The sequence below is a fragment of the Dipteris shenzhenensis genome, chromosome 2 (assembly GCF_047967505.1).
Source record: "Dipteris shenzhenensis isolate YYH24624 ecotype China chromosome 2, Dip_SZ_1.0, whole genome shotgun sequence".
Classification (NCBI taxonomy): domain Eukaryota; kingdom Viridiplantae; phylum Streptophyta; class Polypodiopsida; order Gleicheniales; family Dipteridaceae; genus Dipteris; species Dipteris shenzhenensis.
In genome coordinates this window covers 4033085-4048936 of record NC_141597.1, presented here as the reverse complement: position 1 = coordinate 4048936, position 15852 = coordinate 4033085, and the positions used below count along the sequence as shown (strand labels likewise).

The following is a 15852-nucleotide window of genomic DNA, read 5'->3' as shown; positions in this document are numbered from 1 at the left end:
AAATAAAACAAGAAAGAAAGAAAGAAAGTTCTATTAATGTTTGCTGACCTCATGAGTCTATGCGACAAGAAAGAAAGAAAGAAAGTTCTATTAATGTTTGCTGACCTCATGAGTCTATGCGACAAACTACTAGAACCAAAAACTGACCTACTTTATCTAGATAGCAAGAGAATTGAGGGATTGCATAAAGTCAACTCCTCCCGAGTCCTTACAGGGCATAGCTACATTTTAACACTACCATAAAGTGGCCTTTATAACTTTAGTTAAAGACAGAGAGTTTGTCGGCTTGGATTTGAAGTCCCTAATCAAGCCATTTATTATTGAAGTGAATAAAGCCTTGCATTTAATTCGTGAAAGAATGTCCTAGAAACAATAGTATGAATGGGAAAATCAATGAGACAATCGAACTTAATTATGACCCAAAGTGGAATTTAAGGTTTGAATAGCCATAGTGTTTAGAGGTAATGGCTCTCCTAACAAAAAATGCTCAAAGAAGAGTAAGGCTCGGGCTGGTTGTGTCATTGGCACCATGTGTCCAGCTCCTCTAACAGTGGCATAAGTGAGATTTCCATAAATGGATGTCCATCCACCAACCTAAAAGATGATCCAAGTTAGTCAATTACTTTCAAACTTTAACTATTTTAAAAACAAAAATCGAAACTATGGTATAGCATGCCCAATAACACATAGTAATGTATACAAAGCGTGTCTTCATTTTAATAAGCTATTTTTTTCAGACATCGATATATTGCTTTACACCTTCATTCTAGGATTTTCATTCCACCAATCGAGTGCCCTCCAAGTATTGTTTAATCTTGTACATAAGTTAGAGCATTACAAAATCATTTATTATTAGATGTTTACCCATCCACTCATGCAAGACATTGAAACACACTTAAAATGCCACAATACATGCATTCACTTGAAAAATGAGTCACTTTTAACAAGCATGCAAGAGCTAGAGTGCCCAGTTGATATTCCTATCTAAATGCAGGTTCTTGTAACTTAACATCATACTTATTTTCCTTGACCTAAAAATGATCATGTGTTCGGATTAGAAAACATGTTTGTGATTACAGTGTACAGTGTACATGCATGCATGCATTCATATGTGCATGAATCCATGTCCATGCATGCATGCATGCACAAGGGGGGGGAGAGAGAGAGAGAGAGAGAGAGAGAGAGAGAACCTGTCCCTTTAAATACCAAGCCCTGTAGGATTCGACCTTATGAAGGTTCAAGCTTTGAGCCAAATCTTTAATAATGGTTCGTGTACCAGTTAAGGGTATTACAGAATCTAGATCTCCACTGTGAAAGGTAAAGAAACGATAATCTCACAAAGGATTCTACATCTTGCTGGTGAAAGACTAAGAAAATACAAAGAATATTTAATTATGTAAGGTAGTTTAGTAGAATAGTAACTTTATACCTATATACCCAAAGGCGAACCCCGTGCCTTAAGATGTCTTCAAGATATGGCTTCATGTCAATCGTCAGGTCGATCTCAGAGTAGTTCAATGATGCAGAGCTACCAAGATTCCCAAGAGATGTCAATACATCACACAAGTTAAGATGATACTTTTGTTTCCAATCAAATTTTGAAAAGGGTAAAGGTATGAATTACAAAACCTTTCACATACCTACTGCATAATGTCCAATTGTAGGTTAAGTGTGTAATATTGGCATGGAGTGCTTCTTGTACCTCTTGAAGATTAAAGTAAAATTCTATTTCATTATCCATGCATACATCAACTCCAAGGCTAAAGTTATGAACCTGTTGAACATGAAAATGACAAAAAAGTTAGTATGCAGTAATATTGTAGTGCGGATCAACTAGATCTCAACATTTATCATTTGTTCAAATAACACGTTGAAACTTTGCACTCACCTTCTTGTTTAGTCGTAGTTCTTCCTTTGCAATCGATCCATAGCACACATCCAAGTCAATATCATAAGGGTTTATATAATCTCCCACTTCAACAATAGTATTGTTGAGGAAAAGATTACAAGTGTAAGACTCATTATGAGTTGTAGAAGTTACAGAGTAATCATTAAAATTGCATGACTTTGTAACTCCATCAAAAGTCTCATCTGACAAAATCCCATGAGACCACCAATACAGATACGTAGCATAGTTATCAATTGGAAGATTCAATAAAGGATTCCCAATCTACAATACCCAATATCATGAATTGGAAATAAGATTTACAATTTTGGAACGACCAAAAAAAAACTTTTAAGATTGAAGACTAACACATGCTCATAGATGAAAATAACTAAAAGAAATGGCATACTAAAATAGAAAATATTATTGCAAAATCAATAGTCTACAACTTGGACAAAAAAATCGTGAAGTGGAATGTATGATAGCTAACAGACTACAAAATTAATTGTGCATCAATCCAAGAAAATGTCCAATCTTAAATACAAAACAAGATTTCAATATAGCCACCTACAAAATATAAAATATACTCACAGCTACTCCTTTTAAGTTGAATTGGAAAGCTCCCTTTTTATCATTGTATGAAAGCAAGAGACAAGCCAGTTGTGGAACATAATGACCTAAAGATCTCCAGATTATCATAAAAATGTCATAGATACAATGTTCTCTTGGACATGCAAAGTTCAAAAATTAATTTAAAAGAATGGGCAAGGAAAGAAGCAACAATCAAATACCTGCATAGCTTTCACCAGTGACGAAGAAATCTCTATGTCTGTACTCTGGAAACTTGTCAAACCATGCTAACAAGAATTTCATAGAATCTAGGGCTGTAAAGCAAGACAAAAACTTAGCCTACAATTCTTATGGTGTGTTCGTCAAGATGATAAAAGGACAAACATAAAAAGACTAGAATAATTGATTTTGTTTGCTTTAGGTCAAACCAATAATCATTTTCTTCACGCATTATAAATACAAAATTCAGTCATAATGTTCAAATAAGTAAAAGGGACAAACATAAGGCCTCATGTCTACTTAAGGTAATATGTCATGCATTACATGAAGTTTCCAAATAACTATTGTTAATATGTGATTTGCAGTGACCATTTGACGTGAAAGATCCTACGCTTGTTCTTGAAAACTTACTCTTTAGGAACCCCTTCCTACCTTCATAGCTTTTCTTCTTTCTATCTTCTGTCTCACTCAGATCTCACTTTAGCCTATTTTTCAACCCTCCCTTAGTACACATGGGCTCTATTGGCATGCCCTCATGTAGTCAAACCCCTTTCTTTTACATTTGCCTCCTTTCCCTATTCACTTAGCAATTGGTGCTATTTTCCCTCACCATCTATCTCTTTTCCTCTTTCTCTAAGTTGTTATCGCTCTAGGGTTATTGTCTCTCTTGGTCTACCCCTTGTTAATCCTTTTTTAAAGCATAAACATTGCTCCTTCCTACTTAGTATAGATGGGATTCATAGTAAATCCTATTCCTTCCATACTTGCTTTTGCATCCCTTTAAAGCCTTGCCTAGTGACCTTTTTCTTCAACCACATTGGGCCTCAAGGAGTGCACTCCTAAGAAACCTTACGTATCACATGCATTGAAGGAGTATTTTAAAAGCCCCTCAACTAAAATATTTCCCCCAATAAAGCACCCCTTATTACTTATAAAACAAGGTGTTTTTTTCTAAAGTTGAATTAAGAAGCCCCTCTTCTTGTTATCTTGTAAAGTTGTTCCTAAAGTTGAATAAAAACCCCTCCTTTTGAATGCACATGGTACATTAACTTTTTGTGAGGTGAACTCCCCACAACCTTGGGCCCTCTTTCCCCTCATCTCATTCTTGGGAGTAAAAGGTCCCAATCAAAAAAAATTTCAAAGGGCTCATCCCATAGTCCACCCCAACCACACAAGGACCACTAGAGTTGAAGTCTAGATTGGAACTACCCAATTCTCTTAGGTCTTTATGTAGTCGTCACTAATCCTATCTATGGATGTGACCATGACCCAACTTATAGTGAGTGATCTACTAGTCATTTTCACTTGTGATTTCTCCCATTTCTCTCAACCATCCCTCCCCCTAGCCTCAAAAATCAATTCATCCTCATTTCCCTTGGATTTTCTAAACATTGCATTAGAGCTCCACCAAGGTCTTACTCCCGAGTAGAGTTTTGGTTGCTAATCAAAAGTTATTGAACCTTGTTACATCACATCTTCATGGTGTTTCCATAGGGTATTTCTATAGGGGATGCATGGATCATTTTCAATGATTGTTCTATGTTATAAGACATATCATTACAAAAGGCTCTCAACTTGTTTGATATGATGCTCCCCTCATTGGAAAGGGACTCATTAATGGTGAGAAGGTCGACAAGGGTGAAGGCATATTTGCATAGGTTTTACCTAGTCCCTAGTGTGTGAACCACTCATGGACACCCTATAATCCATGACCAAAGAGGGAAGTTATCCTAGGTGTTGAGAATGCATTAATGAAAGTTAATTAGCTAGGGTTTTAGCCTTCCAAGTAGTAAGTTTTGAATATTTAGTTGTTCAAGGTGACTACTTTAATGCTCCACAAGATTTAGTGGTGCTTTATGCAATTTGAAGCTCTCTGAAGCTGCTATGCATTAACCTTTCTTTGCCTGCAGTAGACTTTGCATTTACGCACTTATTAGCAAGCTTTTCTATAAAGAGTTGGGCCAACCTTGTCCTTTTTTGTTATGGCACTCTTGTCCTCATGCCTAAAATTGTATTTGTAGGTTATTTCATGTATAGAAATTATGCAAGCTATCGAGCTGGTGAGGTTAGAATCACAAATTTGCACTTACCTTAGTGTTGTCAATTGATTTAGTGAGAATATCATTACAAGTATTGAGGTTATTGCTCTATTATAGGCATTTGCACTTACCTTAGTGTTGTCAATTGATTTAGTGAGAATATCATTACAAGTATTGAGGTTATTGCTCTATTATAGGCACCTGGTACTACCAGCGGATACGGTCTCTATCTAGTTGTCTAGATCCTAGATAGTACATCTAAGGTGTGGTCTAAGCTAGAGGATCTCTATGCGAGCGGATACGGTCTCTATCTAGTTGTCTAGATCCTAGATAGTACATCTAAGGTGTGGTCTAAGCTAGAGGATCTCTATGCGAGCAAATTCTGAGCTACTCAGTGAAGGCGGCCACTGACATTGGAGTACTAGTGTAACTAGACTAGAGTCATTCTTTCACTTTTCATCTACTACCTTATAGGGAGTGCTCTCCTCTTAAAAAGTGTCCCTCGAGTTATTTTAGGCCACGTTTTACACTTTCTCTTCTAAGTGACATCTCTCTCTCTCTCTCCCTCTCCAAATCAACTCGTCCCTCTAAAGGCAATGTTCACGAGTACTTGTACTCGCTTGTTTCGTTGCCTATTTGCTTATGGGTTATCCTGTCACTCGTGTTCTTCTTCCACTGCATCAATAGCTACCGTGTCTTCTTTTTTTCTTAAGCGTTCGTTGTCTTTTGCTTGTCTTCCCGTCAACTTGAAGCTCCATACCATAATCTTGAGGGACAGAAATTTCTTAGTCGGTGCTCCATACATAGTCATCTAATTCGGGGATCCTTTCCATCCGCCTGCCTTTATACTCATACCAAGCCATTTGTTTCTGTCTTCCTCACCGTTTGCTAATAGTTCCCCTATCTTCATTATCAATCGATTAAAGAAGATCCACCCTTGTATATCTCTGAAGCAATGGATCACAGCTGGATTTTAAATCACTGGAATCTTTGTTGGATACTACACAACGACGCACTGTGTTTGGCTCAACTGGGCCGTGTTGTTGGCTTTTGTCGACCCGCCTTGCCTAATTTGCAAATTATTCAAGACTTGATTTCGAAATTCAAGAGTGATAAACTCATGATCAGTTTGTCTTGAAGGCCCTTTTTCTGTTGCATGAGTGTAGCAGACTTTCTAGGTCCGCCCATGAGGGGATTATGCACGTTTTTGGCGACACTCTCACAGGAATAATACTTGTTGAGTATATGACAAATGAATTTCATTAGCAGCAAATTCATTTTCAAATGAGATGGTGAATTTGAAGTATGCTACCAGGATGACGCCACGGGGGTGATGTAGTAAAGGACAGGAACAGGTCAAGCGAGCTGATTTCCTGTTTAAGAACTGGTAGATGGAGCCAAAGGGGAAGACCACAATTGCTGTGCATTTGGCTATTTTGGCAGACACGATTACACGAGGTTCTGGGCAGGAACGCACGTTTTTGGCGACACTCTCACAGGAATAATACTTGTTGAGTATATGACAAATGAATTTCATTAGCAGCAAATTCAATTTCAAATGAGATGGTGAATTTGAAGTATGCTACCAGGATGACGGCACGGGGGTGATGTAGTAAAGGACAGGAACAGGTCAAGCGAGCTGATTTCCTGTTTAAAGACTGGTAGATGGAGCCAAAGGGGAAGACCACAATTGCTGTGCATTTGGCTATTTTGGCAGACAGGATTACACGAGGTTCTGGGCAGGAACGCACATGTTTGCAGTTCAAGAAGTCAAGGGTGATCAATAAACCGCCCGAGCAAGTGGAGGAGACGATTGATGCTCGATAGTTCACAGAAAGTAGAAGGAGTTTTTTTCAACTCCAGAGACAGATACGTCGGGCACCTGTGTGGTTCCAACAGAATTTCGTTAAGAAAATTTCCTGCTTCAATCTGATCAGAATCAGGGGCACGTCACCTTGAAGATCACGGGAGCCTATCGGGGTTATGAGTACATGTTCAGACGGAAGTCTAAACGAAATGCTCGTTTGCCACCTCAACCATGGCGTGGCATCCGCTATTTATATCAGATTTAACATCGAATGACATTACCCCACACACAAACTGATCTCGAGTGAAATTACCCCAGACAGAGAACGAACATCGAATGAAATTACCCCACACAAACTGATATCCACAAGGGAAACACTACCCAGCAAGCCTTTCACGGAAACACTACCCAGTAAGCCTTCGCTCTCAGGGATGCACCAAGGAGGGCCTCTTGAAAATGGGGAGAGGGTGAGAGACACTCAATCACAGTTAGAGACAAGAGCTGAGGCACGAACTAATGTTGATAGATTGTGTAATCATAGCAAGTACGTGGCCTCATTTATAGGCTGGGCAAGCCTTATCTTCCCACACTGGCATCTCATAAATGAGGTCACACACACAAGAGAATCTAGATCCTATAATCTAGGGGAGGAATCACACCTACCACATGAGGTGGCACAAGTGGCCTCAAGACTCTTCATACTCACACAACTGTAGGACTCTAGGACCACACACACTAGGACTCCGATAGTTCCAACAAACCCCCCTTCGGAGCTAGGGTGAGAAACTATGACATCATCCAGACTATGCATCCCAAACAATCTCAGAGGCTAACAGCTGAGCATAATTCAGAGGTTGAACCAAGCACTCTCATGGCTTAGGTGTCAACATGATCAGAGACACAAATCTGAGCATGGATGCATGACCAACTCATAGGTCTAGGGAGTACACCAACATCCTAGAACTCGACCAAGCCTGATAAAGGAAAGACATAACAACCCCACTGTCTCCTAACTAGGTACATGGAAATAAGTAGAGCCTTTTATAGGACAAGGCACACAAAATGACAAATTATTACATCATTTTAGGGGGACTACCCAAGGTAGAGTACCTAACACACATGACTCTAGAAAGCCCACTCTTCATCTATCACCTCATGGAGGGATAAACCAGAAACAGCAATAGTGCAGGCTTGTTCCTCAGGTCCAGAAGGTGTAGCTTCATCGTCTTCGTCCTCGCTCTGCTCCGCAACCAGATTGGCATGTTCTTTGGCTTGTACCTTTGCCATCTTCTTGAAGCAACGATCCTCTGAATGGCCAAGCTTCTGACAGTAATTACATTTAAGAGGTTTTCCTTTCTTCTTGGGCTTATTCTTGAGAAAGAATGCTTTGCCAGATTCAAAGGAAGATTCTGCTTTCTCTGTAAGCCTACGGTCCTCATCAATGAGATGAGCTACCATATCCTTAAAGCTCATATTGCGGCTGACTCTTAGGATAGCAAGGATCTCATTGTACTTGGAAATGTCTTCAATACTTGAGAGAAGTATAGCAACTTGATCATCATCTTCAACAATGGCTCGAATGGCAGATAATTGTTGGAGAATTGACCCAAGATTTGCTCAAGTGTTCATTGAGGGTTTCAGTTTCCTTCATCTTGAGCTTGAAAAGTTTTTGTTTGAGAAAGACTTTGGAATTATTGATCTTATTTCCAAACAAATTCTCTAATTTTTCCCAAACGTCATTTGCAGTCTTATCAAAATCCACATGGTGGATAAAGTTGTCAGCTAAAGCTAGGCCAATGATAGCCATTGCTTTATCATTTTGGTTCTCCCACCAACTGATTCTAGCATCATCACTTTGGGGTTTTGGTTCCTTGCCATTGGTGATATTCCATATGCCTTCTCGCATAAAAAGAAGCCGGAGTTTCGTCTGCCAAGTTGGGAAATTGCTCCCTGAGAATTTCTCAATGAACGAGGAGTTTTTTATGCTATCCATTGGTGGGAAGGTCTTAGCTGTTATTACAGCCAGTGTCTAAATCCCTTACAATGTTTACTCAAATTTTGCAAAAAAAGCCCCAAATTTTACATGCCAGAGGCTTCAATTCTGGGTAAGGAAGTAAAATCAATGTATGTTTGCAAACAATAGATAGTACAAACAGAAAAGTTGCAGTAATAGTATCGGTTGTAGCAAGATCTAGACCGCAAGAGTGAACCCACGAACTATGAGAGCAAATCGTGGGCATGAAGCTGGAGCAGACATTAGATCACGAACAATAGCAGCAGTAAAACGGCCTGACTTCAGCTCGAGCAGTCAGGGCATTGGGGCAGAATGCTGCTGCTAGAGATTGCGCAGATCAGGGGCGGAAGGAGGAGAGCTGAGAGGCGGCAGCAGCAATGGGCAGAACTGAAGCAGCCATCAGGAATCTTGGGATAGAGACTGCGGGCAAAACTGGAACGGCCTGCTGGACAACAACGTGGAGATGGCAACGTGTGAGTCGATGACCACGGCCAGCTTCATGCTTGCCGCGTGACTTTTTGTCACTTATCCAAGACACATCTCCAGATCTATGCACCTTTCTCTTACAGCTTGACGAGCAGTGGACAAGGCTTTACACAATAGGCCATGCATTCATTGTTGTCGACTACCTCTCTAGCAGTCGATGTCTGAAGTAGTTCACCTCTGTAGGTGCTAGCAACAATGGTGACATCAAGATTAGAAGCTCATGCAAGGTGTGGCAGAGACATACGGTAATGTTATCACAAAGACATGGCACGAAAATCGTGTAGCATGATGGGCAGAACTAGAAGAATAGCTGGGTGATCTTCACAGAGTAGTGTGCAGTCTTCAAGAAGAACACAAAGCAAAATAGGGCGAGCGATGTGAGGGTATAGGAAAGGAAGATGGAAGGCTAGGAATTGTGCATGATGAGGCAAGGCTCAGTCAGGGAAGACCTGCTCTGATACCAACTGTTGAAAATGGGGAGAGGGTGAGAGACACTCAATCACAGGTTAGAGACAAGAGCTGAGGCACGAACTGATGTTGATAGATTGTGTAATCATAGCAAGTACATGGCCTCATTTATAGGCTGGGCAAGCCTTATCTTCCCACACTAACACCTCATAGATGAGGTCACACACAAGAGAATCTAGATCCTATAATCTAGGGGAGGAATCACACCTACCACATGAGGTGGCACAAGTGGCCTCAAGACTCTTCACACTCACACAACTATAGGACACTCCTAGGACTCTAGGACCACACACACTAGGACTCCGATAGTTCCAACAGGGCCTTCACTCTACCAAGAAGATTAAACACCTGAGGCTCCTACTTCAAAGCCTCCACCAAAATTATACTATGTTTGCATTCTCTAATTGCCAAAAACATAGGAGTCCTAAGAAGCAGCCATATAGAGGCCATTGAAGCCTTGAGGGTCTTAATATTTTGTGCCAGCTAGAGTGACATGAAATGCCATCATCAAAGCAAACTTTTACATAGCACCACGGCTATCTTTCACATTCTGCCACACCCCCTCGCAACCTGGCAGAAACAAATGTTACAATGACTCAACTGCCAATCCACATATGCTGGATAACCACAATGGGTCAACCAAGAACCTGTTAGCCAACCTCCCTTTAATCGAAAGCCAATTGTGGAACCACTTAGCGAATCTCCCTCTAATTGAAAGCCAATTGTGGAGAATCTTCCATATGAAAATGTTAATCTGACCCTCATTGACCTATCTGACTAGCCTTCCAGATATTTTAAAATATATCCTTCCACCACGATATCCCCCTTCTTAACTTTCACTTGGGATTAAGAGAATTCATCAACAAATCCTTCTCCAACAACTACCTAAGAACACCTTAGGAGTTGCCTTGCTCACCCTCTAATTGCCCACTGGTTTCCCCTCCAAGAGTCTGAAACAACAAAGATGATTGGCAAATGCTCAAGAATGGATTCAAGCACCTTGTTCAGCAAGTAAGCACTCTACCAGAGAAAGAAATAGTACAACTCAACTTAACAATAGAGGACTAGTCTCCTACCCTCTTGTTCCCCAAGTGCTCTTTCTTTCGTAGGCTACAAGTAGAGAGACTAGGTCCAACTTACCAAAAGGTTTACCCCACTAGACTACAAGAAAGTGATCCAACATCCCCATAGAGGATACACATTTCCCTCCAAAGGGAGGCCATAACCACCATCCTCTCCAAACATGTGAAACTGATAATTTGCCCAAATTAAATCTCCCTTGCAAACCTTCTATTTGACCATAAGAATCCACTCAAAACCCCTTGAATCACGTCAACACAATCTACCAAATCCATCTAAGGGTCCTCCCAACTCTTGCCCTTACACTAGAAACACCTCTATTATTTCTCTGTTAAATTCTAGTTTCCCCCAAGAATCGAATCAGACCCAAACAAATCTTCACATAAATTCCTAACACACCCATGACTCCCTCGAACCATTTGGAGCATATACAAAGAATATTGAAGGAGCACCAATAACATAAAACTTCCACCACTACCTCAAACAAAAGTTTTTAACTAAAACAAACCCCCTGCCTCTCCCTCTACATGGGCTATTTACCCACAACTAATAACCTAAATTATGACAGGCAATCCAAATTGTATCATTGACATCGCAGAAGGTCTCTTAAAGTCAAACAACAAAACTATTAATGATGTCGCTCATAGTCTAGGTGGTGGCAAGGAGAACAGGTGTTATTTTTTACGGAATGCATACAAAGCTCTATCACACTAAATTTCATGGTAGGAGGTGTAAGTCTGTAGCAAGTTGGGATTTACCCTCCTCTATGAATGTTATAGGTTGTTGTGATCTGGTTGAGTAGAAATGCTATGTAAGAGTGGCGAGGGAGGAAAATCCATGAACATGTGCATCATTCGTAGTGTCCATCTCAAATGATTTCTTCGAACTTGACTTCTCCACCAACACCAATGTTCGGTGGTTTTCCTTAAGAAAGTCCTCATCCTTTGGTGGGGCTAGATCCACCACTAAAGGTATCGCCATTGTGTATCCACCAACCCTAGTTCAATTGTATATACAAGACAATTTCCTTCATCTAAAGCTCGATCGAAATGCCACCAAACCCATTGTCTTTTCTTTTATTCCTTTAGCCTCTAGCTATCCTATGTTGGCAAAGTATGATTCTCTTCAAGGCTAACCATGACACTCTTTTTAAAGGGCTTAACCACTCTCTTGCCTAATCTCATCAGTGGCTTTATAAGTGATGAAATAGACTCCCCTTCCATTTAATCATTCGATCTCAGGCATAGCTTTCTCCAAAGAAACTTTGCGACCAAATGGATGGTTATGGACAAACTCCTTCAGTCTTAGTGAAAGGCAAGGCTCTGTCCTTCTTATCCTCGAGAACTCTAATGGATGTACTTCACATACCTCCCTAGCAACCCTACCCTCTACATATCTTCCTTTGACCATAGAGTTGACATCAGATTGTGACCCTTAGCCCTACTCTAATACATCTCACTCTTGCCTTAGGAATGGGCGGTTGGCCAGCAATGCAAGAAGCATACACATTTCAAGCCTTAGTTTGATCCACCTTGAAACTATCTCACCAAATTGATAAAATCCTAGACCTAAGGAGAAATGTGAGAAGCAAGCTTCCAATTCACCTTCTATTATTGTTCTTCCATTGACTTTGGGAAATTGTTGCCTATGATACAGAAAAGTAGGTTGGATTTTGGGCTATCCAAGGGATTGCAAGGGGGAGAATCAAACAAACACAAGCAAGGAGTGTATGATAAGAAGCGATACCTATCCCTAGTTTCAAGGAGAGGTTTAAGATGTGTATCAGATTGATACGTTCAATGACTCTTATCTAAATCATCCCTTATCCTTCCCCTTCTTAGCTTGTCTAGGTTAATCCTGGACAATTAACTTGGACATATCTATTTTCTTTTGCCAACTATGTCACTAGAGGATATACAAAGCCAAGTATCCTTCTCAAAAACTATTCACTAAATAAATACTTAACCTCAAAGCACTCCACATACCACTTTCCATCTTATTCAAATTTTTATACTTTATATATACCAAGATGACATGCATACTTGCTAGCATTCAAGAAAATGAGATATCTCTTATTATCAAATCCATCTTGATCTACTAGGGTGTATACATGATCAAATTAATTATTGATCTTGCATGGCAAAATCTAAAAATAGTAGCAAATTGATTGTTCTAGATTTGTAGATTACCAAGCTGACGTGTATATTTATAACCTAACAAAGAATATGCTCAAGCTAACAAGTCCATTCCAAAATAAAACAAGAAAATTTTCTAGAAAGTCTTTCAAATTTTCTAAATTAGTATGTGGTGAAGTAAAATCCCTATGTAAGAGTTTACAATAGCTTGTAAAGCACTCGATGTGTGAGTTACAACTTACATTCTACTTAATTCTAATTATGTGTGCAAAAATGCATTGCCATTCGAGTGCTCTCTCAGGATTGCAGTTCCGGTCCATGTGAGAGAAATTGGAGAAATTGAGCACTCTTCCATTCAAAGAAGAGAAATAGGTTGAGTATCTCTCAGCTAGAGAGGTTGGTATTTTGTCATTGCAACCTCCAGCTCCTTAAAAGGAATGCCAAGAATCTGGAGCCTTCTCAAGTGAATGTGGAGAAGATTGACATTGAGAAGGTGAAGTTCATTCTAGTGATCCCACAAGAAGAGCACGATATGTACTCCTTACTTTATGAGGAGTTGACATCATCGACCCGTACCACTCGCTCTTCCACCCACTCTTAGAGGCAGAGATCGAGGGCCATATCCATCGCTTCCACTTCAGCAGGGCCAGAGGAGCAAGATCCTCTCTGTGATTCTTCATCTAAGGCTGACACTCAGGAGTCAGAGGAGACAGATGATATCATGGATGCTGATGATGTTGAGGAGTGATTCTTGGAGCATGCATGATGCTTGTCAGATTTTTGGATCCAATATATCATATGGTTCATGTTTTGTATTAGCTACAACATAGACTATATAGTAGTTATTTTTACGATTTTGACATGTCACGACTCAGAGTCGTGACATGGATCATGTTTTGTTTTTACTTTTATGAGGCTTTAGCCTAGGCCCCAAACTACTTGTCATTTATGATCTATCAATAATCTATGGTAATTGATGTAGCATGTGTGGCTTTGTCGAACTTTGAATTCTTTGAAGTTATAAGCTATGAAGCTATTGGGACAATATTGGTATGATTGCATGATTCAATTTTTGACAAATGGTGTTTTTCGAAGGAAATGTCACAATCAAATAAAATGGGTGGCATTTTAAAAGTCAACCTTATATGGTGATTATCGGCATGTTGCATCATAGAGGAGTGGATCAGGTGTTAAGGCACTGTATACTGGAGCATAAACTAAATGTGGTGCTGATAGAGGCACATCAGTGTATATTCAATGGCCACTTTACAAGAGACATTATGGCAAATACAATTTTCCAAGCCGGGTTATAATGGCCAACTGTTATTAAAGATGCGCATGAGTTTGCAAAGTAGTGCTGGTATTGTCAGCGGTCATGCTGACAAGAAGCCTCTAAGTCTGATTCTTCAATAGGAACCATTCCAAAAATGGCACCTGGACTTCATGAATTGATAGATGTGCATATGGTAGTTCACAAGATGGCCACGACATATCATCTGCAAGGAAACGGAGATGCAAAGAGCAGCAACAAGACGATGAAGCAAATCATGAAGATGACCGTATCAAAACCAAAAAATCGGGATACAAAACTCGACTCAGTGGTATGGGCAATTAGAATGCTTTTAAAGTCACCACGTGCATGACATCATTTTGGTTGGTATACCATTTGGAGGTTGTCATCCAGATAGAGTTTATATCTTGAGTCTGTCTATTTTGGTAGTGAAGATGAGCCCAGAAAAGTCAACTCAATTCAAGCAAGAACAATTACTTTGACTAGAGGAGGACCAGATTCAAAGCCAGTATATGGTCTAGGTCATTCAAGAAAGGTGGAAAACATGGGTAAACCGGAATATCAAGTTCAAACTCTTCATGGTGGGTGTTTAGTATATTAGTGTATAACTCAACCATTTGGCCTTTTATACAAGTCACCTTTTGAAGGGAGGTCCAACCCTTTTCCTTATACCACTCAACATGCGAGGCTTTTTACAAACAAGCCAACCACTGCAAGCAGCTGCTGCCATCGACACTACAAGTGTACCTCACAAGCTCAAGTAGACTCAGATTCACAAATGTAATCAGTTAGCATAGGAAAATGTAAGGTTTCATTTGAACCATCTTGGTCCCTACACATCCAGGTCCTTGTGTTCTAAAGCACAGAAGCTAGAGGAACTTGAAGAGAACCTTCAACGGGCAAAAAGAGAGTCAATATGTTGCAGCTGAGAATCGTCACCCTTTGTCGACTTGAAATCTTACTTGGATGATGATGAGTTGGAAAACATAGTTTGGCTCCAAAGAATTGAGTTGGAGGGATACCATAGATAAACTTGTGGAAGTGGCAGATTACTTATAGGAAGGTGAACGATTTGCGAGGTTACACGAATCAGATGGGTACTTGGCATTAGGAATACAGCTGATAGAAGTAGTCTCAAAAGTTTTTCAATTGCCATTGCACCCAATGCTCCCACTAAGGTAGAGGTGAAATGTACAACATAACAAATGGTGGTGGAATTTGGGATGCACTGACTACACGCATGTATTATATGATCAAGAGTCATAGAACTGCAGAAGCAATTTTTGTAGTTTTTGGAAAAAGAGTTATGCTCCTCACCAACTATATGTCAGAACCCGTGTTCGGTGTAGGTCTTAGTGCAAAAGTGGGAGTGGGAGCGGTAGCATGAGCCCCCCCCATGACGGGAGGTACCCCCAGGGTGCTAAAAAAAGGCAGGGAGCAGGAGAGCTCAATGGAGGGGGCAAAAGGTGGGGCTGTAGGTCGGGGCGAAGGGGAATGGGTGAATGTGGAGGGGAATGGAGGAGGAAGGAGTGGCCAGGTGTGATGGGATAGGATAGGATAGGACGGGGATAGGATAGGGTGGGGGGGTTAAAAGGTGGCGAGGGTAGGTGGAGGTAGGCTGAGGGTAGGCGGGGAGGGCTGAGGGGTGGTGAGGCTGGCTGAGGGGTGGCGAGGCTAACTACACAGGCGGAGGAGGCAGTGGGAGGGCAGAGCAACCAGCTAGAGGGACGAGCTACAGGCTGTGGCAGAGAGGTAGTCGGAGTTGCAGGTGGGTAGCAACAGTCAGCAAGGTTGCACCAATGCACAGAGGAGGAGCTAGTAGGCGGGGCGGGGCAGAGTGTGCAAAAGCAGGGGAGGA

General features: G+C 40.7%; 1 protein-coding gene across 1 annotated transcript in view; it reads right to left on the bottom strand.

Moving 5' to 3' along the window:
• Window positions 1-368: 368 nt before the first annotated feature.
• LOC147904253 (serine carboxypeptidase-like 42) overlaps window positions 369-15852 on the bottom strand; it is a 30723-nt gene continuing 15239 nt past the window's right edge. The window contains exons 4-10 of the mRNA XM_087385534.1: window positions 2677-2769; window positions 2477-2562; window positions 1889-2170; window positions 1641-1774; window positions 1430-1528; window positions 1191-1308; window positions 369-594 (exon numbers count right to left, since the gene is read on the bottom strand). Of these exons, the coding sequence (XP_087241660.1) occupies window positions 409-594; window positions 1191-1308; window positions 1430-1528; window positions 1641-1774; window positions 1889-2170; window positions 2477-2562; window positions 2677-2769 (998 nt within the window). The 3' untranslated portion in view covers window positions 369-408. The remainder of the gene's footprint in view (window positions 595-1190; window positions 1309-1429; window positions 1529-1640; window positions 1775-1888; window positions 2171-2476; window positions 2563-2676; window positions 2770-15852) is intronic.